The sequence below is a fragment of the Dryas octopetala genome, chromosome 2 (genome assembly GCF_963921425.1).
Source record: "Dryas octopetala chromosome 2, drDryOcto1.1, whole genome shotgun sequence".
In the NCBI taxonomy this organism is placed as follows: Eukaryota; Viridiplantae; Streptophyta; class Magnoliopsida; order Rosales; family Rosaceae; genus Dryas; species Dryas octopetala.
In genome coordinates this window covers 17,793,410-17,815,881 of record NC_141367.1, presented here as the reverse complement: position 1 = coordinate 17,815,881, position 22,472 = coordinate 17,793,410, and the positions used below count along the sequence as shown (strand labels likewise).

The 22,472-nt window shown below is 33.7% G+C and overlaps 1 protein-coding gene across 1 annotated transcript; it reads right to left on the bottom strand.

Moving 5' to 3' along the window:
* Positions 1-10,598: 10,598 nt before the first annotated feature.
* Positions 10,599-15,356, bottom strand: HKT1 (high-affinity K+ transporter 1). Its single transcript, XM_086233305.1, has 3 exons — positions 14,166-15,356; positions 11,113-11,349; positions 10,599-10,803 (listed from the first exon to the last, which is right to left on the bottom strand). Exons 1-3 carry the CDS (start codon positions 15,206-15,208, stop codon positions 10,599-10,601), a joined length of 1,485 nt encoding a protein of 494 aa, XP_086089431.1. The 5' UTR covers positions 15,209-15,356.
* Between the last annotated feature and the right edge of the window lie 7,116 nt (positions 15,357-22,472).

Below are 22,472 nucleotides of genomic sequence, written 5' to 3'. Positions count from 1 at the left end.
GAATTAATAAGAGACTGAACCCTATTTATTAAGGTACCTAAGCACATGAAAGAACGTACCGACGGGGGGACTTATGCTTTTATTAAGGTTTAATACTCTTTGCGTTAGGATTACCCCCCTATGCTAGTTACTAACTTAGGTACCTAGCCCAGAATCCATCGATAAAATCAAAGAGAGTAATGCATTCTTAGAACAAGCATATCAGCAAATTAGTTATGGGATGCATTTCAAGTGAACAAAAATTTCTACGTATAACCATCGTATACTTCTCTCTCACAAGTCACAATACTAATCACATTATTAGCATGAAGAAGGTTGGATGTGAGATTGGGGGTTTTATACAACACTCGTATACAAAACTTTTTCTTCGTGAATACTCTTTTATTGGCTAAGAAAAATTTGTATGATACGAGTGTATATACCATCTCTCATATACAATAAGTAGTCACGTAACTAAGTCATAAATAAATGTTGTGTGAGTGAGTACTTCTACCCTCTCTCCAACTGAATTATTCAGCTAGCAGCCAAAAGAAAAGAAAGAAAAGAAAAGTAAAGGAAATGAACTATAGTGTTTCTGGAAAATTCCAAGTTGCCAAGTAACAACTAGCTTTCTTGCTGCAAGTCTGCAATTAATGTCAAGTTGTTGTTGTATTGCTTTCACCTTTTTGTTTCTTATATTTCTTTCACATGTGTAACATCTAATTTTGTTTTGTTGGATGTTCGAAGAGTTCAATTCAGTCCTGGGCCCGAACCTAGTAAAATCTAAGCCTGTTTGGATATGAAGTACTATGGACATGCATTGGATCTAAGATATTTATTTATTCTTTTTTTTTTTTTGGTAATAGGATCTAAGATATTTATAAAAATCCTAACTCGAAGTCTGTCCAAAAACCTTATTTTTCCAAAAAACCTTACTTTTGTTAATAAGGTAATTAGTAAAAGTGGACCATATAAGTTTATTTTTTCTATAGTTTTCATTTACAATATTTTATTAGCATTGAAGCCCAACATGCGGGTAAGTTAAAATACATAAATCGGTGGTATAATTTTTTAGATGCCGCTATTCGGACCAAATTTATTTAATTTTAGACCCCACACATTTTTTATATCCAACATTAAATTTAAAATTACAAAAATTCATTCACACAATCACACCCAACAAATTTCTCAAAAATACCTCTTTTAAAACCCAACATCACAACCAACTTATTTTATTCTCTGTACCTAACAACACACTCAACAGTCCCAACATCATCACCCTTGCCACCTTAACACCATAACCACCACCTTAATTAATTGGGTATGAAACTCTTCTGGGCATGCAAAGTCTGCGTATTGGTATAATAGAGAGTTGAGAGTTGTATGTAATCCTTGTCATGGCGTTTGACTTTTGGGGTTGTGTCTTGTTACACATTAAAGAAAAGTGTTGAAGGTTTCAGAGATCAATGGAAATTCTTTGCCGGCGGCCTCTTTCATGGATTTTCACATATTTTCTAGATCATATATGTTCTAATTGTCTCATCAGAATGACAATATAAATAATGTAAATCCTCTTATTATCTTAGTAAATATATGGGTTTTGACTTTTGACGCTAAACCGTGTATTATAAATTTATGGATTATCCTAAATTTCTAATAGAGGGTCTAGATTGGGAATTAAAATTGTCAAGACAAGGAGAGGATCCCAAATCGGCCGAATTCATTTATGGCTACACTGCCCTTTTTGCTGACCTTTTGTGTTTGTTAGGGGGCAAAGTGATTGTGTTTGCTAAGGGGCAAGGTGATCGTTGACCAAATTCCAATTGCGTGTACTACTTGTTTCTCTGGTTCCGATTTCTGAATGGATGAGAAGGCCAATGATCATCAGCTTCATTTCTCAGTTTAACTACCACATGGTGTTCAGGTGGCGGAGGTGATAGTGTTAGGACCGTTGGGTGTGTTGTTGGATATAGAGAATAAAATAAGTTGGTTGTGATGTTGGGTTTTATTAGGGGTATTTTTGAGAAACTTATTGGGTGTGATAATGAATTTTTGTAATTTTAAATTTAATGTTGGATATAAAAAATGTGTTGGGTCTAGAAATAAATAAAATGGCTACTATTTGCATATTTTTTTTGTCTTTTTGCACACCTTTTTTGTTAAAAACAAAAAAAATTCAAGAAAAAAGACCATACTGGCCCTCTTTCCTTCTCTTTCTCCTTCACCTCACCCACAGACCCCATCTCCATCTCTTTTTTTTTTTTCTTCTTCTTCTTCCCCCCCCCCCCCCGGGAGCCCTCCCCTCCTCTCAGGCTCATGTCTTCATGTCGCCTCCACTACAAAAAATGTGAGTAAAGCCAACTAATGATTGGTTGCTATAAAATGGGTGGCAATTTAAAACTTTAGTCCCTATTGCCCAATTGCCACTCCTTTTATAGCAACCAATGAGGGTGAGCTTTGCTCAGATTTTTTTTCTCTCTCTCTCTCTCTCTCTCTCTCTCTCTCTCCTTCCCTTTATCCTCTCGCCCCGCAGACAGCCATAACATTCACACACAAAAATTGCAGAGGCTAGATAGACATAGAGAAAGGGAGAGAGGAGAGAGGGGCAGGGAGGGGGTGGGGTGGTCGCCGGCGGTGGTGGGCTGCTCGGCGTGGTCGGGATAGGGTGTGTGAGTGTTGGTTGTTTTTTTTCTTTTTTCTTTTTTGTTTAGGAGGGGTGTGCAAAAGGAAAAAAAAAAAAAAAAGGGTATAAGGTCTTTTCCCATGAGTTTTTTTTTTTTGTTTTTTAGAAGGGGTGTGCAAAAAGAAAAACAGAGGTGTGCAAATAGCAACCCTCTAAATAAATTAGGTCCGAATAGTGGCCCCCTGATTTTTTTTTTGAAAATATTTTTATCATTTTATTTTTTGTGAAAAGTGTAATTTTATTTTTAATCATGTGCATAAAATATCATTTATGTAAACACAATGTATTTAAGTAAGATATATTCATAACTTAAAATGAAAGTCGATGAAGATTTATTTTGTCCAAATATAAATAATATATTTCCTTAATTTTATATTTTTAGCATTACAAGTTGTTTGAATTTTAATTAGCTATACATTAAAACAAGTACATAAAGAACTCTGAATGATATAACATGCATTTTGCAATCTCTATATTTATCTATAAATTTTTCTACATACCTTCTTTTTTTTTTTTTTTTTTGAGAGAGATTAATATACCTAGCTTTAAAGTTTCAAATAATATATCTTAAAAGTTCAAAATAAACAAAATCAAAAAGTGAATTCAAATATGAATATATGAATTGAAATTCAAAATTCAAAATTTGTTTAAATGAATGTCGCCCAAAAACTCACCAGTGCAGCTTCGGTCTCATTAGCCGGCAGCTTGGAATGGAGTTCCAACATTGCTCTACTGGTGAGCTCCAAAAGGCTCCGATGGGTCGTACCAACCCGGAACACATGTCCGCGGGATGCCCCATCGGCCATGCAAGAGAGCAGAGCAAAGCCGAAGCCCAGAAGAACAACACCCCTCAAACCCATGGAATCAAAACTTCTTGCAATATGGTACATGTTTGTAGGGTGGTTTGTACGTGTCACATAGAAGGACCTCAAGAATTGACCTCCCAAGTCCTTCTATGTTTGGAATTTCTTTTAAAATCCTTTTGAAGTATGGCTGTGCATGCCTTTTAAAATCTCTTGGCCGTGTCTTCTTTGTTTTACTGCTATCTCTAATCTAAAAATAGTGTTCGATCTCTCTATCTATGTTTAGAAGGTCCAAACGGAAAGCTGTCTAGAAAAACGGTGATTTTATTGTTTTCAAGAGTTAATGTGTTTCTCATAAAAAAAATAAATAAATCTATGTATAGTCATGTCCCCAAGTTAGCTAGGCAACCTCTCTAAAATAGTAAAGAAATTACCTTTTTGGTGGTCTTAACCAGCAATTTCCAACCTAAAGTTGTTAAGCCCATTTTTTATTTTTATAAAATAAAGTAATTCGTTAGTTCTTATTGTTTTTGTACGATTTTACGTTTATCTTAAAGTTTTGTACTCAGTAACGACAATAAGAGAGTTGATGACCTCTAATATGGAGGATGCGGGGTCGGTGACTTCGATGAGAGAGAGAAGAGTAGGAGGGGGTTGGGGCCCTGTTGAGGGATGAGGGTTGGGGATTCAAACTCTCATTTTTGGCTTAAATATCGATTTACCACTTAAAATGTAACTCATTCTCATATTGTCATTTGAAAGATTTTTTGTCTCAAATTACCACCTGTAACTTACATTTGTGTTCCATTTTACCTTATTTCATCAACAATTCCATTAAAAATGCTGACGTGACACGCTGGATGTGCGCCATGTGTCACATCTTTGCTTTTATTTTTGAATTTTTTTTATTTTCCTATTTTTATAAACTTTGAAAATTAATTAAAAATATCTCTAAATTCAGAAAAATACACGAAACATTCCTACGGACTCATCTTGACTAGCACTAATTTATTATAGGGTTAAATTACCAATTTTCCCTCTAAAAATTTCCAAAAAAATTGGAAAGTCCAAATTTATTTCTAAAAAATTAAAATAAATTTTCCTCTATTAAATAAATTCTAGAAAAATTCTAGAATTTTCTGAAACTCTAGGACGAATTCTCAAAAATATTTTTGGAAAAATTACCAAAAGCCTGTTTTAGAGAATTATTTCGGGAGTTTACAGAAATTCTAGAATTTATTTTATATAGGGAAATTTATTTTCCTCTAAGACCGAGAGGTCTTTTGGGTAGCAAATGTTCACGAGAAAGGTATTGTTAGTTTTTAGAAGACTAATGGTGCAGACCTCATATTTTTTGGAGGTCCGGATATTATCCTATGAATTTTCAAAAAATCTAGAGTATTTTAATTTTCTAAAAATAAATTTGAACTTTCCAAATTTTCTAGAAATTTTTAGAGGGAAAATTAGTATTTTTGACTCCATAAAAAATTAGTACTAGTCAAGACGAGTCCATAAGAATTTTCCGTGTATTTTTCTAAGTTCGGTGCTATTTTTAATTAATTTTCAAAGTTTATAAAAATAGGAAAATAAAAAATCAGAAAATACAAGAAAATATGTGACACGTGGCGCACATCCAGTGCGCCACATCAGCATTAACGGCCAAGTCATTATTTTTAACGGAATTGTTGACGGAACAAGATAAAATGGGACACGGATGTAAGTTACAGGTGATAATTTAGAACAAAAAAACTTTCAGGTGGCAATGTGGAAATGACTTACAATTTTGAATGGTAAATCGATAATTAAGCCTTCATTTTTGACAAAAAAATCTTGTATTTTTAATTTTCTTTCAGTTATTTAATTACAAGAATAAAATTGAAAGTTTAAAACAAACACTTTAGAATTTGGGTGTGTTGAAAGAACAAATTTAGGAGTCAATAAAATTCCTCATATTTTATTGTTGATATCATCAACAAAAGAGTAAGGAATAAAATTTTGGGTTTCGAGGAAATTTCGATGTCGACGGAAATTTCGAAGATTTTTAAATTTCGACAAATATTAGATGGAAACGACGGAAATTTTGAATGAAACTTTACTATATGTTTATTTAACATATTATCTACTACATTGATAAAAGAATATTGAAAAAACCAAATTATATAGTAGATTTCATGTGATATGTGATGAATATAATACGCGTTGTACTGTTAAAAAAATGCTTCACTAATTAATAATTACATAATGAAATTACACGAATAAATCACCAATGTGGCAATAGAAAGTAGCAAGCTTACTCAAAGGGACTTGGAAATGGTTTTCGATAGTCAAATTGAGCTGAATTGGGTTAAAAGAGAACTAACTCGGTGGCAGCAGTGGCGATAGCGGTTTACCTGAAATTTCAATTTCACAAATTCTCCAAATTGGAAAACCAAACATTAAGGGAATGAAACCCCATGGTGAGGGAATAAATTTTTTTTTTTCATAATTTATATTTACAACTAAACGAAACACCAAAATGGCCAAATCAAACCCCAAATAAAATCTCAAACCTTTTTTTTTCTTTCCAATTGCCTAAAGACTTCAAATCCCAATCAACCCTAAAAAAAAAATTTTTCTTTTCTTTCCTTTTCTCTTCCTTTTTTTTTTTTCTTTCCTTTTTTTTTCTTTCTTTTCTTTCCTTTTCCTCTTCTTCCCCCGTGACTTTGGTCTTCGTCTTCTAGTGGCCAGTCTTCCTCATTTTTCTTTCCTTTTTCTTTTTCTCCCCCTTCACTTCCAGTTTTTCTTCTCTTTGTTTATCTCTCCTAGTCCCTCACTCCCTCTTCCTCCCTAATCTCTATCTTCCCTCTCCCACGCCCGATCTTCTTCTCTTCCTCTTCTCCCCTCCGCGGATCTCTTCTCTCCCTCCGACGAAGGGGGGAGAGAAGAGATCCGACGAAGGGGGGCACGCCACTGCAGCTTCCTCTCCGATCTCTTCTCTCCCTCTGGTGATGGTGCTCTGCCTCTACCTCTGCCTCCCCTCTCTCCCTCCGATCTCTGCATCGAAAGTTTCGCCGAAATTTCGAGGATTTCGAAAAATTTTGGTGAAATTTCGGCGAAATTTTTCGAAGTCCTCTTGCTCTGCCTCCCCTCTCTCCCTCCAGTCTCTGCATCGAAAGTTTCGTCGAAATTTCGAGGATTTCGGAAAATTTCGGCGAAATTTTTCGAAATTTTTCGAAATCCTCTTGATATGGTGTTAAAATTTCCTTACCTCTAAAAAACGAAATTTCGCCGAAAGTTTCGAAATTTTACTCCTTGCAAAAGAGTAATGTTATTAATTTGTTCAATTAAACCACATTAGTTTAACTAAACCTTATGTTCAACCTATCTTATTAATTGACATGATTTGGTCACATCAGTTGGTACATAAGATGATCGATCAGCTAATGTGGTCAGATAAGTGTGTACATAAACATGATCAAGCTAGTCTTGAAGGACTTTATTGGCTCATTAATGAACCAAAAAAGGGTCCAATAATCTGTTTTTTTATATCTTGGGAGGTCTAACATATATATGGTTTGGTTTAGCCGTTTAGGACTGAAGCCTGGAATAGATCGAACATTACAACTTTTATGTATCTACCTGTAATTTCAATTGAAGGCGAATTAAACATATGTTATGTAAGCCATTTGCATAAGCATTACCTACAATCCTACACACAAAAAAACGAAAAACTAAAAACTAAAAATATGAAAACTAAAAATTTGCATAACCATCTATACATTTTGTTCTCCCATATTTTATGCCTTTTTTTGGACAACATATTTTTTGCCTTACATGAGGCATATGTGCATAGTTTATGCCTTCTTGAGGGCATATATATATAAATATACAAGAATGCTCTAAAATTAACTGATTAATAAGTTAATATAAAGCTAACCACCATGTTAGGCCCACCGCAAATCTGAATCGTCTATTTTTCAGGCCATACTTCAAAGATCATTCCTGTAAAAAAATTTCAAAATCAGAAGTCATTTAGTCATTTGATTATAACAAAAACTATTTATATGCTTTTATCGGAAACACTAATCGTCTATTTATTTGATCTCAATTAGATGAATAAATGATTTCCGATTTAGTTGATTTTTTGCAATGATAATCTTTGAAGTATGGTCTAAATAATTGACGGTTCGGATTATAAGATTAGTTATGTGATGGTCCCAAAAGCATGGTTAGCTTTGTATTAACTTGCTAACCAGTTAGTTTTAGAGCATTCCTTTATATATATATATATATATATGATACCATTATAGGTGTACAAACGCTCCCATGTTTAATCTATTTTAAACTTATGCAGAGAGGTGATAGATTTGATATATAAAATTAACAAAACTATGAAAATTAATTGAAAACTACACAAATATTTTAAAGGATTATTAACACGTACATGCTGAAATGAAATATATAAGAGATATAATCATAAGACTGGACTGAAATTTTATTTAATAAACAAAGTTACATGACAACAGTCGAGTATAAGTTTGTAGTAGCACACTACACGTGATTACAAGAGCACACCACTCCTCAAGACACTCTAAGCTCACAATATTTTACAGGATATGAAAGAAATACACATTTGAAAGATGCCCTTCAACAGACTGAAGGTGGTCTCTTATAGGAGTTGAGACCTCGACAGCATAATTAAAGTAAACAGAGAAAATATAGGGAATCTTATCTCTAGAGACAAACTGACAAACCAATTTTTACATCTTCGATTGAGCTAAATTTTTGCAGTGATGATCTTTGAGTATGGAAGTAAAAAATGAACGGTTCAGATCGTTGAAAACATGATCGCATCGTATTCTTATACCTAAATATAAATGCACATAAAAAATGAACTGGACTTTGGGCGAGGAATCTATAGATTCGTCGCCCAAAGTGAGTTTGGGCAAGGAATCCATATATTCCTCACCTAAAGTCACTTCAGGCGAGGAATAATTTTGTCGCCCCAAGCTACTTTGGGAGACAAATCTATAGATCGTCGCCTAAAATAGCTTTCAGCGAGGAATATATGGATTCCTCGCCCAAAGTATGGTCCAAGAGCATTTTGGCGCGTAATTTTAGGCGACGAACACCATATTCGTCGCCCAAAGTGACTTTGGGCGATGAAAATATTTGTCACCCAAACCTTTATTAGTTTAGGCGACTAATTTTACAATTCGTCGCCCAAAACCTGTTTGGGCGACAAATTTGAGTTCGTCTTCCAAACTTTCGTCGCCCAAATATCTTTTTTTTGTAGTGCAAATAAAGCAAACAGTGAAAGTAAATCTTTTAAAGATTACAATTTTAATAATTGGGAGGCTTATGTCTAGGATGAAGATGGAGTCGGGCCGTCTGCCGCAATTATTACTTATTAAAAAGTCGCTTTTCTCTACTTTAGTAGGGTAGAGATTCCATAACAATCGTCTCCATTTAAAAAATTAGGGCGGGCTTGAGCACGCCTAGCCCTCCATTATGATCCGTCCCTGAATATATAAATATATATATTTATATATTCATGATATAAATAGATCACGGGCAGTGGCTACTAGGTTTAGGTTTTTCTTTGCATTGAATTGTCCGTTTGGCATTGCATTTACTATGGAGCTACATGTCGTTGCCCTCTAAATCAGTCATTCATCGCATCTAACTAACTCAGCATGCTTTGCCATCCATTTGGAATCAACAACCATTTTATATTTACGGGTTTGCATGTAATGCTGCCACGTTTTTAAACTAGGTTTTCATATCAACTTTTCTTTTCGTTTATTAGTCAAAGCATGGTGATGTCCACTTTTGGAAAGTAAAGCCCAATCAGTAGTGAAATAAACAAAAAGAATAAAGCCCAATCCGTCGCCCCGATTAGCTTAAGATAACCGTAATTATGTAGATGCTATGTTGTTTACTAATTTAAGCAGTAATACCCGTCAGATCCGTCACAATGTGTTATTAATTCATCTAAGTTTTAATATATGTATATTAAAATTATATCTTAAAAATATAAATTTATTGGCTATATATATATTATAAAACGTGAATTAGTAACATTATATGATAGTGTGATAGTCATACAAAATAAATATTTTTTTTTTGTGTAAAAGATTATTTATTTTTTTATAATTTTGACAAAAGTTGACTTATAAAAGTATTTTAATTGAATACATGTAAAATTATGACTTGTCTGTAAATAGTGATTCCTTACAAGTAAAGAGTTCACTATTTTCCATAAATTTCAGTGACAAATTAGCTAGTCACCTCTACACGAGTTAACAAGCGTTCAACTCTCATCCTTCTTTTTCCTTAATAAAAATTCAAAAAGAAAGGTTTAACAGATAAGTAGAGATGCTTTAGAACATCATTTTCTTGAGAATTCAGATTGAACCCACATGGACGTCTTGAGAGAATTCAACCGAAACTAAAGACTTCATTTTGGGGTTGGGGGTTCAGCTTGAACCCCAAAAGATTTGATTTGGCGGTTCTTCCTGAACCCCAAAGATCGACTTGATTTGGGGGGTTGATTTCGCGTGCAAAGAATAAAACTTTGAAGGAAATTTTTTTCAAATGCTACATTAATTACTGTCGAGCATTGAAACGCTCATTTGAAAGCATTTGAACACTTACTATCACTGCATCACAGTTATATATACCCTAGTGTCGATGTAATTTTGCACTATAATTACACCTATGTATTTCTAGTAAAATTTATAAATCTTAAATCTAAACCAATAGCATGCTAATTAAAACGTATTCTCACCCACCTAAGTAATTCTCTTTTATCTTATCTAACCCAAATGACCCCTAAAAAATGTAATTGTAACTGCATCTTTTATTAAAGTACGTGTTTGAGTAACTTTTAATCGAAAAGAAAAAAAAGAAGAAGATAGAACAAAGTTTTATTTTTTTAGAAAATAATAATCGTCACTCTACAACTAACTACATACAAGATATGTATATTAATAGTATTAGATATTATTTTAAATTTATAAATATTATTTATAACAACAAGTAATAAATTGATATATCATGTAATGTGCCATATCATATGAATTGTGACTAAAAGTTTGAATAGTAATTGGTACTCTAATATTATTGATATATCAACCTGGATGAGTTAACAATCAAGATAGGTTCCAAGCTTTACCCTGTTTCATAATGAATTTCTTTAGTCTCCCAAAGAACATGACAAGAATGAGGATCAACTTTCCCTCCATACTCCACCTTCCCACAAATCCATACCATGCATCTTTGCAATCACTCTCAGCTCTCACTTTCAGTTGACGTTTACAACTGTAGCCAGTTGAGAACCCCACATTTCCATATGCACTACAATTGATTCATTAAAAAAACAAGAAACCGATAGTTATCATATATTGATTAATAAATTAACAAATCCGTATAGTACTTTTAGGTAGTGTTTGTCTTGTGGCATGGAATATTCGATCTATAAGAATTCCATGCCTATTTCTCAGAAGAAGATTTAAAAAATCTACAAGATGTAAAGATTCTTGTTTTAGTGTTTAAAAAAGTAAAGGGGGGTGACACTATAGGATTCTAATTTTTGATGTGAAGAAACAAACATGTACCTTTAAGATAAATGCAGAGAACTATATATAAAGAAGCAATTATGCTCACCTTACAACTTCTATGGTGATGTTCAAAACATTAAAGTTGAGGGGGTCTTCCTTCATCTTTTCTCTTTCTGTGATACAAATTAGAATGACAAAGATGGCCAGATAAGAGAGTTGTGAGAATATTAGAGACTCCACCCAACAAGTCTTTCTTGCATTTCGAATTTGTCTTCCATTTTCTGAAACTTCTTCTTCACGATAATTGGTTGTTGGAAGAAATGTTGTATATGGTGGCAGATACCTGAATTATAGTAAAGAAGAAAACTCAATAACCAAAAACCCACCATAACCAAAAACCCACCATGCATGCATGCATATATGCTTTTTCTTTTTCCGAAAAGAATAATACTTCTACGTACGTACAGATACAGAGAATTGCCACTGGATCAAAAACTTTGGTAGAGAGTTTTTAGGCTTGATTGACTTTATAACTTTAATGCTAGGAGAATCAGAAACCCCAACTGGCATGAACACCAAGCAACGGTGGGGTCAAAGAACAAATGCATAATCTCACTTGCATAGTCGTAGACTACTGACAAGTCATATATGCATGCTAATTAAGATTTTGCATATAAATTTAATTCGATCACAAGGCAGTGTTTTAACTTTTACTTCCTTGAGGAAGAGATCAAATTCTTAATATATATATATTTTTTTTTTGTGTGAAGAGATCAAACTCTTTAATTTGCATGACAGTTACGCCTGGTGTTAATGCACTGCTTTCTACTTTTTGATTTAGGCTTACTTGTGTGTATTCAGGTTTGATTTAATAAGTTTTAGGGAATTGATGAGTTTATTTAGAATATTAAGTTTTTGTTAATAATATATAGAGGTTTTAACTTTTAGAAGATGAGCCCAATTTCACCTTAGAAAGTGGTTTTTTCCTTCATAGATGCGGCCCATTTTAGTACACATCAGCAAAGTAAATAAGCCAAAAGATGAAAGAAATTACATATACTGCCATTTGGTAATAGTCAGCGTCTTCGTCTCCATATTTCTCCAGTTCTCCACCGTGATATTCTTATACCTCCTAAAATTTTGCCACCTTCTGTTTCCTAAAATCTTGCAAACTCCTAATCCCTTAAATCTTGGAAATACACCTCTTTAGAAGGTATGATTGTAATCACTCTATCTACATAGTAGGTACAATATTCAGGTTTGTTTTTTGAGGTATTTTGTTTTTTTCTTGGTGTTTGGATGTGTAGGAATCCTGAATTAACCTGATTTCTAGTTTTTATTCAGAATTTCAAGGTAAATTAACCTGAATTGAAGGGTTTATTTAGAAATTCATCTGCGATGGGTTTTTCCAGTTAATGAACCTATGGTAGAGGGTAATTCCGAGGTGTGTTTTGGGTTTTGATTTTAAAAGACTGCAGGCGTGAATATTAACCTCAGGTGTGTTTTTTATTCTGGCTGCGTTTGTTTAGTAATCTATATTGCAGGTGGGTTCTGGGTAATTAGGAGGTGTGAGTATATATTAACCTCAATTGCAGTGTGTTTGTTTAGTAATTAGCTATATTGCAGGTGTGGTTTTTTTAGCAGATGTGAATATTAACCTCAATTGCAGGCATGTTTGTTTTTTGAGGTATTTTGGGATTATAGAGTCAATGTGTCAGTGAGGTTGTTTTATAGTAGCATTAAAGGTATTTTAGGATTATGGAGTACGTTACCTGTACTCCATCAACAACGCAATTGTCCCCTACATCAAATCGGTGCATCACAAAGACAAATTAATATGATGCCTTCAAACACAGTTTTAGCAGTATTACCAAACACAAACACCACCAGTAAAATTAAAAACATGTGAGACACCGAGAACAGCCAAGCAGCACCTACAAAGCAGTTTATTTACCTTTAACCAAGGAGCTTCGTGGTTTACCAAAAACATCCGAAAAAAACAAGTGAGACAATGAGAACCGAATTCGAATGAAACATAATAAATATTCATAATAACAAATTAATTACCAATAACATGATATAAGGAATTGACTTAAAATGGAATGTAATTATTAGGAAAATCTTAATTAATTTGTCAACTAAGGGGCAAAATAAGTATTTAAAATAAATAAAAAAATACAGCAAAAAAGAAATCCAATATGTCAAGGTAAAATAGGGCATAATTTGATAACAAAAAAAACAGTGGGTTTAATCCAAAATCAACAAGAGTGTTTGGATTTTTGTCCAATTTGCTCTATATAAGTGTAACTGCACTGCCAAAAAAGTGCAAAAGAGTGTTATGCAGTGTAATAGCACTCGACCCATATTTTTTCCTTAAATGTTAAAAACCTCCGTATGCTAGTTTAATTATGATCGAGTGGGTTAAGCGTGGAATATCAGTGCATTCCTAGTTAAAGACTCTTATAAATTCAAGGACACTACTTGGGTCACCCCTTCCTCCAAAATCGTAATTTCGGTAATGTTGGCGCATGATTGGAATCGTTCACTTTTTAGATCACTTATTATAGATCATCTCTGTAAAAAATTTACTCAATCAGAAATCGTTTGATTATATAATTGTTGTTTATTAAATAGAAAAAATCAACAGTTTGATCAAAAATCACTCTTTAATTGAAAACCATAAATTTTTTCTACTTAATTGACAAAAGTTGTATAACCAAACGATTTTCAATTGATTTAATTTTTTACAGAGATGATTTTTAATTGGTTATCTAAAAAGTGAACGGTTCCAATCATGCACCGGCATTGCCGAAATCGAAATTTGAGAGATGGGGTGACCTTGGAATACTGGAGTGACCCAAAGGTCCCAAATATTGTCCTAAATTCAATATATACTTGTCATTCATTGAAAGTGAAACAATGAAAAATTACTTTATGAGCCTATAATATGCAATATCTCATAATATGCATGTATGAGAGATGCACTTTTATATTATATATGAGGCTAGGACTAGATGCATGTTGTCAACTTGAGAAGAAGGTTACATAGGAAGGTCTTACGCAAAAATTCCAAACAATCTCCATGGAACAAAGTAAGAATCCGGATTCATACAAATAATGGAAATTGATTTTAGAGATGGAAAATTAAGAGGGACTCACATCATGACGACAAATAGCACCAAAATTGCAGGGGAGATGATGGAGAGATCCACAACGGATTCACCTGCATGCCTTGAATTCACAGTTTGAAAGATAGTGGCCACAAATTTCTGATAGCCACTCATTCCATCCATGGCTTCAGATTTCCACTCCATTGCACAAAATAGTACAACCTGAACTGCTATGAACCCCAACACAGTCACCGCCAGAAGAAAACAATGAACACCAGACAGCATATGACTGTACCCCAAATCTTTATAATTCTTCAACAAGTACCTGAACTCCACTCTCTTTGTGCTTTTCTCCAAAACCCAGATCACAAATCTCAGGCATGTTGGGTACAATGTGTTCCCAACAAGGAGTTGAGGGACAAGAAGAAGTAGAAGGCCTGAATTTTTCTTGAAAATGATCATGTTCTCATTTGTGGGTACAAAGCCACAATTTGCAAAGGTGGAAACTGTGGTGAACACAGCAAATGTTGGGGTTTCAATGCCTTTGGCTTTGAGTACTTGTCTTGCACTTGGGACAAGGGTTATGTACAAGGACACTAAACTAGACCCAACAATGTGAACCACTAAGAGATAGCCCAAAACCACATAAACCAAACACCTAATCGAGTTGCACTTTATATTGATCATACCATTATGCATGTCAAAATTGTTGGGTTTCTCATGGTCATGATGATCATGATGATTCTCTAATTGTGCACTAGTGAACTTATCATGATGGCCTAACTCAATTAGATCAAAAGAAGTGGTCTTATTAGAGTCTTGAGAATTTGGGTCATCATGAAATTTGGGAATTTTGGACTTTGCCAATTGAAGTCCAAGCAAGGAAGTGAAAACCTCCCCACCCAATAACATCAAGATGGTCATGATAATAAGATGGGTGTTTGAAAAGACCTCCATTTCCAGTGTTGACATGCTTGAGACTGTTGTGGCTGACACAGATGTGAAGAACACATCAAAGTCCTTAGACCTAAATGAAGTACTAGTTCTTGGCTTTGTGACTCTCAAAGCCAGATAACCCAAGAGAGAGAGCATTACAAAGTAGATAAGCTGGATATAGAAAGGGTTGGTATGAAAGAGTAAGACACGAAATAATGAGTGACTTAGAGCCCTACAAGATTTGAGGAAGCAAGGTGATTTGTTGCTGGAAGAGCTAGGAAAGCTCTCTAATTTGTTGCAAACAAAAATCTTCATCTCTGTTTGCTGCGCGCGAGAGAAAGAAAACAAAATTGGCATGGCCATACTCCAAGTGGGGTGGGGTTTTTATAAGGGGAGCACCAGGTCCTATTCAAGTGATGAGTGGGGTTCCCTCTGCATGGCCAAAATCCAAGTAGCTAGAATAAAAAAAAATGCACGTGCTTGAAACTGTTCCTGCGATAATTCACATATTCTTATCATTATATATAGTATTTAAGGGATCCCATAAAAAAACTTACTGAAGGGGTCAATTGTGGAGCCTACCTTATATTGCATTTTGATGATAAAAAAACGTCTACCCTTAAAATCTGGTCCCTAAAGTGCATTATAAAAAAATGCAATATCGAAAATTATTGTAAATTTTTTATCATCCTTATAAATAAAAAGGTCCATTGACTTAATTTAGGTACCAAATTGTAATATTTTTTCATTTTAACTACCAAAATATTTATGTAATTTCACTTTAGGTACTAAATTTCAGTTTAAGTACTAACTTTTAAAAACATGGTTATATCGAGTTGTGACTGTCAAATAGTCATAACTTTTTTATTAATTTGTTGTTTTTTCAATATTTGCAAGGCTTAAACTTTAATGTTTAATCTTTGGATTATAGGATTTCATTCCCTAAACCTAAATCAAAAGTATGAAACCCTTAAAAAATTTTGATTTTTTATAAATTTTAAACAATCACAACTGTGACTGTTCGACAATTACAACTGTCACTGTTCGACAGTCACAACTGTCACTGTTCGACAATCAAAACTGTATAACAAAATGATTTGTGACTTAATCCAAAATGTCTTATTCTAGGTTAGTACCTAAACTAAAAAAATTAATGTCTTGCTGCTTTACTGAAAAACTATTAATATTTGGTATTTAATCCTAATTTTCTATAAATAAAAACGTAAATCGAAAATTATTTACTTGTTCTATTAAAGGCTTTTTATCACAAATAATCCATCAATTTTTATTAAAACATCAATTTGGTCCCTAAAGCGCATTTTCACTCAATGTCATCCCTCATCTTTGTCACCAAACATATCAATTTAGTCCCTAGACACACTTTAAAAATTTATCAAATATAGCTCAGGATATGAAAAAATTCTCTGAAAAATTCGATCATATGGACTCGTCTTGACTACTACTATTTTTATATTATATCAAATTATCAAATTGACGTTTAGTATTTTCTAAAAAATTTGGGGAATTAGTTTTAGAATTCTGAATTTTCTAAAAAATCAATTTGATAATTTGACTCTATATAAAAATAGCAGTAGTCAAGACTAATCCATAGGAATTTTTAGGTCATTTTTTCGTATCCTGAGCTATTTTTGGTGAATTTACAAAGTATGTCTAGGGACCAAATTGATGTTTGATGGCAAAAATGAGAGATGAAATTGATCGAAAATGCGCTTTAGGGACCAATTTGATATTTGAGTGAAAGTAAAGGAATTATTGGTGATAAAAAAACTTTTATTAAATGATCATTATTTTAAGTGTTTATCAAAAATATTTCATTCATCTATTAATAAAAATAAAATTTAGAGAAATTCTATTTGTACGTCCTTAAATATATTACTAACTATACCCCTTTTAATATTTTTTTTAAAAATGCATGTTTTATTATAATTGTTTTTAAAGAAAAACCCTTTTGAATAATATCAAACTCTCCTAAAATAATGTTCAAATCCCGCCAAGTACTACTCAAACTAGGTCAAATAGTTTTTGAACTTTCATAGAGGACTCAAAACCCTAACCTTGGTTAAAATTTGAAAGGTGTAAAAAATATAAAAGAAAAACAATTTTATGGAGTGGGAAATGAATATGGAATTGCATACTAAAATATGTGCTACGTACATATAGGTAGGACTTAGGAGGGCTTGATGGAGCCTTGTCAGAATTTGTATGATTTGGGTCATATATATGATATAACATCACTTTGATGAAAAATTGACGGATTGGTGATTGAATGGCTTTCTATTTGATAAATTTTCAAGTTGTGCAAATGCGACATTATGGCTTATGTTAGTGCCATATATGTTGTTGGCTCCTCCACTTTCACCACCCAGGTGGGCGGTGAGGACATATATACTTTCTTATTTTAAACCAGAGACTGCGAAATTAGTCAAATGATCAAGATTACTAAAGGGCCAACTTCTTTTTATCCCTTTTTTCGCAACAAGATATTTAAATAATACTCACGATTATTTATTAACTCAAATCAGTACTTCTTATGTAAAAGGTAAATCCGAATATTTTTTAGCTCGTAAAATTTAGACTTAAAACGTCTTAGTTTACAACTTATCTTATGCATACTTTTTTACAATTGGCAAGGGTTGTACAGCCTATACCCACGGCCGCCCAGTGCATAAGACTCTGGTTGTTATACCCCATTTAACACCCATTTTTACATTGATTTTTTGCTCTTAAAATAATTAAGAGTAATGGAGGGGCAAAGTCACACACATGGCTACAAAACTTAAGAACAAAATAATTGGATCACTATAAAAGTAGGTTCACAAGACAATTTCAAGCATCGAACCTCTCCAACACACACAATCCCCAAAACTCATAATAATGTGAATCTCCAAGCACATTAGCCTAGTGGCTTTTATTTCTCGAAGTTCTCTTTATTTTCATTTGCATAGTCTTTCAAGGCCCTTTTAATTGTATTTTCTTATGCTTATGCAATTTTCTTGTATTTTTAAGTTTTTCAAGAACGCCTCTTAACTTTTAATTTATTTTAATGTTATTTTCCATTAAACTTTCTTTTAAATTTATGTTGTTCTTTTATTTATATTTTGGTTGCTCAAAGTTTTAATTGATCTAGGCAAAAAAAATTCTAGATAAATTTTTTCCGTTCATTTTTAATCGCACAATCGTAAAAGCTTCCCCCGCGCTCCCCAAAAAAAATTTGGCCACCGAAAATGGTATCATATATGCTTCTCAAATTTAACCAATAAAGATCACTTGCATGAGGACTAGGGCCCAGGGTGGGGGTTGCTACAATGAAGGCAACACCCCAAAATGGACAATAATTGCCATAAAAACGGAGCTCCTAATCTAGAGACCAAAGCTAGGTGTGAGGAGCCCCTACAATATTTGTAGCACCCCTAGTTGTGGGTAGGAAACACTCAATTAGTACTTTAATCTTCAAAAGTCAACACCAATGTCCAATTCCATTAAATTAACCAATTACATTAGTGCATGGGATATGGAGAACGTTATATATTTTATTAATTAGAATGATTTTTACTTAATTTTCCCCAAAATATGTATAGATAATAAGTCCTTTAGTAGTGTTGTCTTGTTAAATATCTTGATATATTATATTATTAGGTTGTTAATTATGAAGTCCCCAATAGGGTGATGTATAATTTTCCCACTTTGCATATATAATTAATAATTGTGGACTGTGGAGTCGGGTGATACATAATGCACTACGAGCAGTTTAACCATGTTAATTCTTTAAAGTCAAGACTTTCAACAATATCATATCACTCATAAAATGCCATAAATGATGCCTTCATCATCATCTTTTCAAGCCTCTGCGCATTTAAACCACTTGTAAAATTAATTAAGTACGCACCTTGTTTTATTCGCAATCATGCGTCTGCCAATCACTATTTCTTTATTCTGTGGCTGTAAATTTGCCATGTCATAGGGTATTTCTTTCAAAGAAAAATATAGATTAAATATCAAATGTCCAAAAAATTTTAGTTGGGGTACTAATCAAATCTAATTAAATTTAGATTAGGAACTAATTTTGGCCAAGATATTATAATATTACCATTTTGTCCTAGCCCCACCTTTTATCTCTCACCACCCTCCACCTATCATCTAGCAAATTGCTAGCTGACTTTCGGCAGACCTATCTTAAGCGACAGGTATGAGTTTATAACAGTCACAATTTTTTAAGCGTGTTATAGGCTTATAGCAATAGCTTATTTATTTTTTCAGTGTTGTATTTTAACCAGTAGTGCTAGACATCCCACATTTTTATACTATAATTTTATACCACTTTATGTGGCAACTTACATGGCATTCATACATTGGATACTAAAAAATAAAAACCAAAAACCAAAATCCAAAAAAAAAAAAAAAAAACCTTGTCCAGTAAAATAATGACACGTAAGATGGTACAAAAATATGGTATAAAAATATGGTATATATAGCATTATTCTATTTTAATTTATGGCTTAGGCATTAGTGTTTAGTTTATAGGTAATAGGACTTCAGTCCTCAAGTCTAAATCTAAAACTTTAAATCCATATAAACTCTAAATTTTTATGACTTTTATGAGTCACAACTCTAACTGATTGGAAAGCAGTCACAACTTTGTACTAGTGAAGAGTGGCCGGCCAGAGTATTGGTGAAAAGGAACTAGAGGAAGGTGAGGGGCATATTAGTAAAATTTTATGTTGACTTTTCAACTATTACTTAATCTAAAAATCTATTGTACTTTAGCAATTAAATTGAAACTTATAGAGTTCGATATTTAAAATAAGAAAACCTTTTATTCAATTATATTTGGAATTATTTATTATTTCTCATAAAATTTAGTGTTAATTACACTATATACACTCCAAATTTGTGTCGTTTTCCATCTTGCACCCTGACCTTCAAAACTATATCAATAATGCTAATTGTCCCACATTTGTTTTCCCACATTTGTATCTCACTTGATGTGTTATTACTTTACTGGAAGGGTATTTCCTTTTTCTTTTTTAGGTTTTAATTTTTAATTTTTAGTGTCCAATGTATGAATGTCATATAAGATGGTATGAAATTATGGTATAAAAATGTGGTAAGTGTAGCATTACTGAAACTATATATATAATTTAAACCCTAGTGTTATGTATGTCTTTCAATTTCTGTCCTCTGTTAGTTTGATATGTTCGGCATCTCTTTTGAAGCGTTATTTATTTATATGAAAGCTATGAGACCCACGTTTTCTTATGTGAGAAGTGATGAGAAGTTCACTACGGTTTTTGTTAAGCATATGCCATCTCAAATGGTATGCATGGACAATTTGGGGTAGGAAATGGGTGTTATATTTTACAAAACTGTTGTTAACAGAAACCAGGGTAGTTGCTTGGTCACATATGCCATGTAAGAAAATACATGGTCTCATAGTTTTTACATAAGCAAATAACACTTCAAAAGACGGTCAAACATAGTCAAACTAACGAATTGCGTGAATCAAAAGACGGATCTAACATTAGGTTGTAAAGTTTTGAAGGTAATGGTGCACAATGAAAAATGATCCAAACTTGGAGGTAGAAAGTGTAATTTACTATGAAATTTAATATACATTCCGAAAAATTTCACTTGTCTAACAGTCTAGTATATCGTCAATTCTTGAGAGAGCCAAATGAGGTAACCACCTTGAGACCTTAAATATTCATGGCCCCAAATTTTATAAACCCCCTATATGGTGGGTTAGATCCAAGTAATATATAGACCCTCTAATATTATGAGTACTTAACGCTAAAAAAGAAATCACGTGAATATATTTGGAGGCTTGAGAGTGCATTTTATAATTTTCCTTGAGCTCTTGAAATTTCGATCAAGATTGGCCATCTCTTTATATTACAAAAGTGTTAAGAGCATGTGCAATGGTGATCAACTGGCGATTCAATTGACAATTTGAAACAAAAATAGTTTACAATGGGGTGTCAATTGGCAATAGATGAATTGAAATGGAAATTGAAAGGTAAAAAATTTGATTTGTCGGACCCACAATGAGAAAAAGTGAAAGGTGGAGAGAGATTGTGTCATGTTGCTTGGTGTATTAATTTTTTTTTTTTTTTGCCATGAATTATAGTTTTATTATATGAATTAATGTATCAATGTTTTATTATATGAATTATGGTTTTTTATTAATACGATTATTTTATAGTTTATAATCTAAAATAGAGAAATTTAAATTTGGGTATTAATTTAAATGATTAAAAAATATTAAATATTAGGCTCATTTTAAAGATCTCATTGAGATCATTCCAATGGTATAATTTTTAAAATAAATAAATTTATAAATTTTAATTTGTAAGAGAACATACAAAACATATTAAAACATATATAGTTATTGACTTATGTTATTATTGACTTGAACCATTGCAACAAACAGACTTGTGTAAAGTCAATAATTGAAAAATAAGGTTAATAGGCTTGTATTGAATTGCATATTGACCTCAACCATTGCACATACTCTAATAGGGCTATTAGATAAAAAGCTTGTAATCTTTAATGTTAATAATTATAAACCCCCTAGTTAGAGATAAAATCTTTCATAACCTCCACCCAAAATCTACCTCTCCTATAACCCCCAATCTTACACTTAATATTTTCCTAAACCCCCTAGTCAACTAATACCCAGTCAAGTTTGACTCCCCATCTTTTAATTTTCCAGTTTTACCCTTTTTTTTCCAATTATAACCCTCCAAAAAAATATCAAGCCCACATTTCTGAAATTTCTCTCTCTGTGCGTGCTTTCTCTCTCTCTCTCTCTCTCTCTCTCTCTCCCCCGCGGTTGTCGTCGGCGCGTGCGCCGCCGTCCGGCGACGGTTGCCGGCGATACCAGTCCCATCACGCTCACCTCTCCCCCCTCATCCTCTCCCTGCCCTCCACTCTCCGCGAAACTGAACGTCGACACCGGATCGGGTCTAGGCAGACCCGAGCTCCCCGCCGGAGATCTGCCAGTTCCGGCGACGACGAGGTGCCGGACCGCCATGGATGGCTTCCTCTCGTCGCGACGAACACGGTGGTGCCCACCGATCATCCAACCGACCCTCGACGGCGATGGAACGACGCCAAACAGCAGCGAAGCCTCCGCCGGCGATCTCCATTTTTCGGTAGCGTCGCGGTCTAACTCTGGCACCAATAGCTTCCTCTCTTCGCGACGAACACGGTGGTGCCCACCGATCATCCAACCGACCCTCGACGGCGATGGAACGACGCCAAACAGCAGCGAAGCCTCCGCCGGCGATCTCCATTTTCCGGTAGCGTCGCGGTCTAACTCTGGCACCAATAGCTTCCTCTCCTCGCGACGAACACGGTGGTGCCCACCGATCATCCAACCGACCCTAAAAGCTCAATTCGA

What these genes read in the sequence shown, in the direction of transcription:
- HKT1 (XM_086233305.1), bottom strand. Translation starts at nt 15,208, where the DNA reads ATGCTCTCTCTCTTGGGTTATCTGGCTTTGAGAGTCACAAAGCCAAGA. An exon ending in GTGCTATTTGTCGTCATGAT is followed by an intron (nt 11,350 to 14,165) that starts GTGAGTCCCTCT and finishes ACTATAATTCAG; the next exon opens with GTATCTGCCACCATATACAA. An exon ending in ATCACCATAGAAGTTGTAAG is followed by an intron (nt 10,804 to 11,112) that starts GTGAGCATAATT and finishes AATCAATTGTAG; the next exon opens with TGCATATGGAAATGTGGGGT.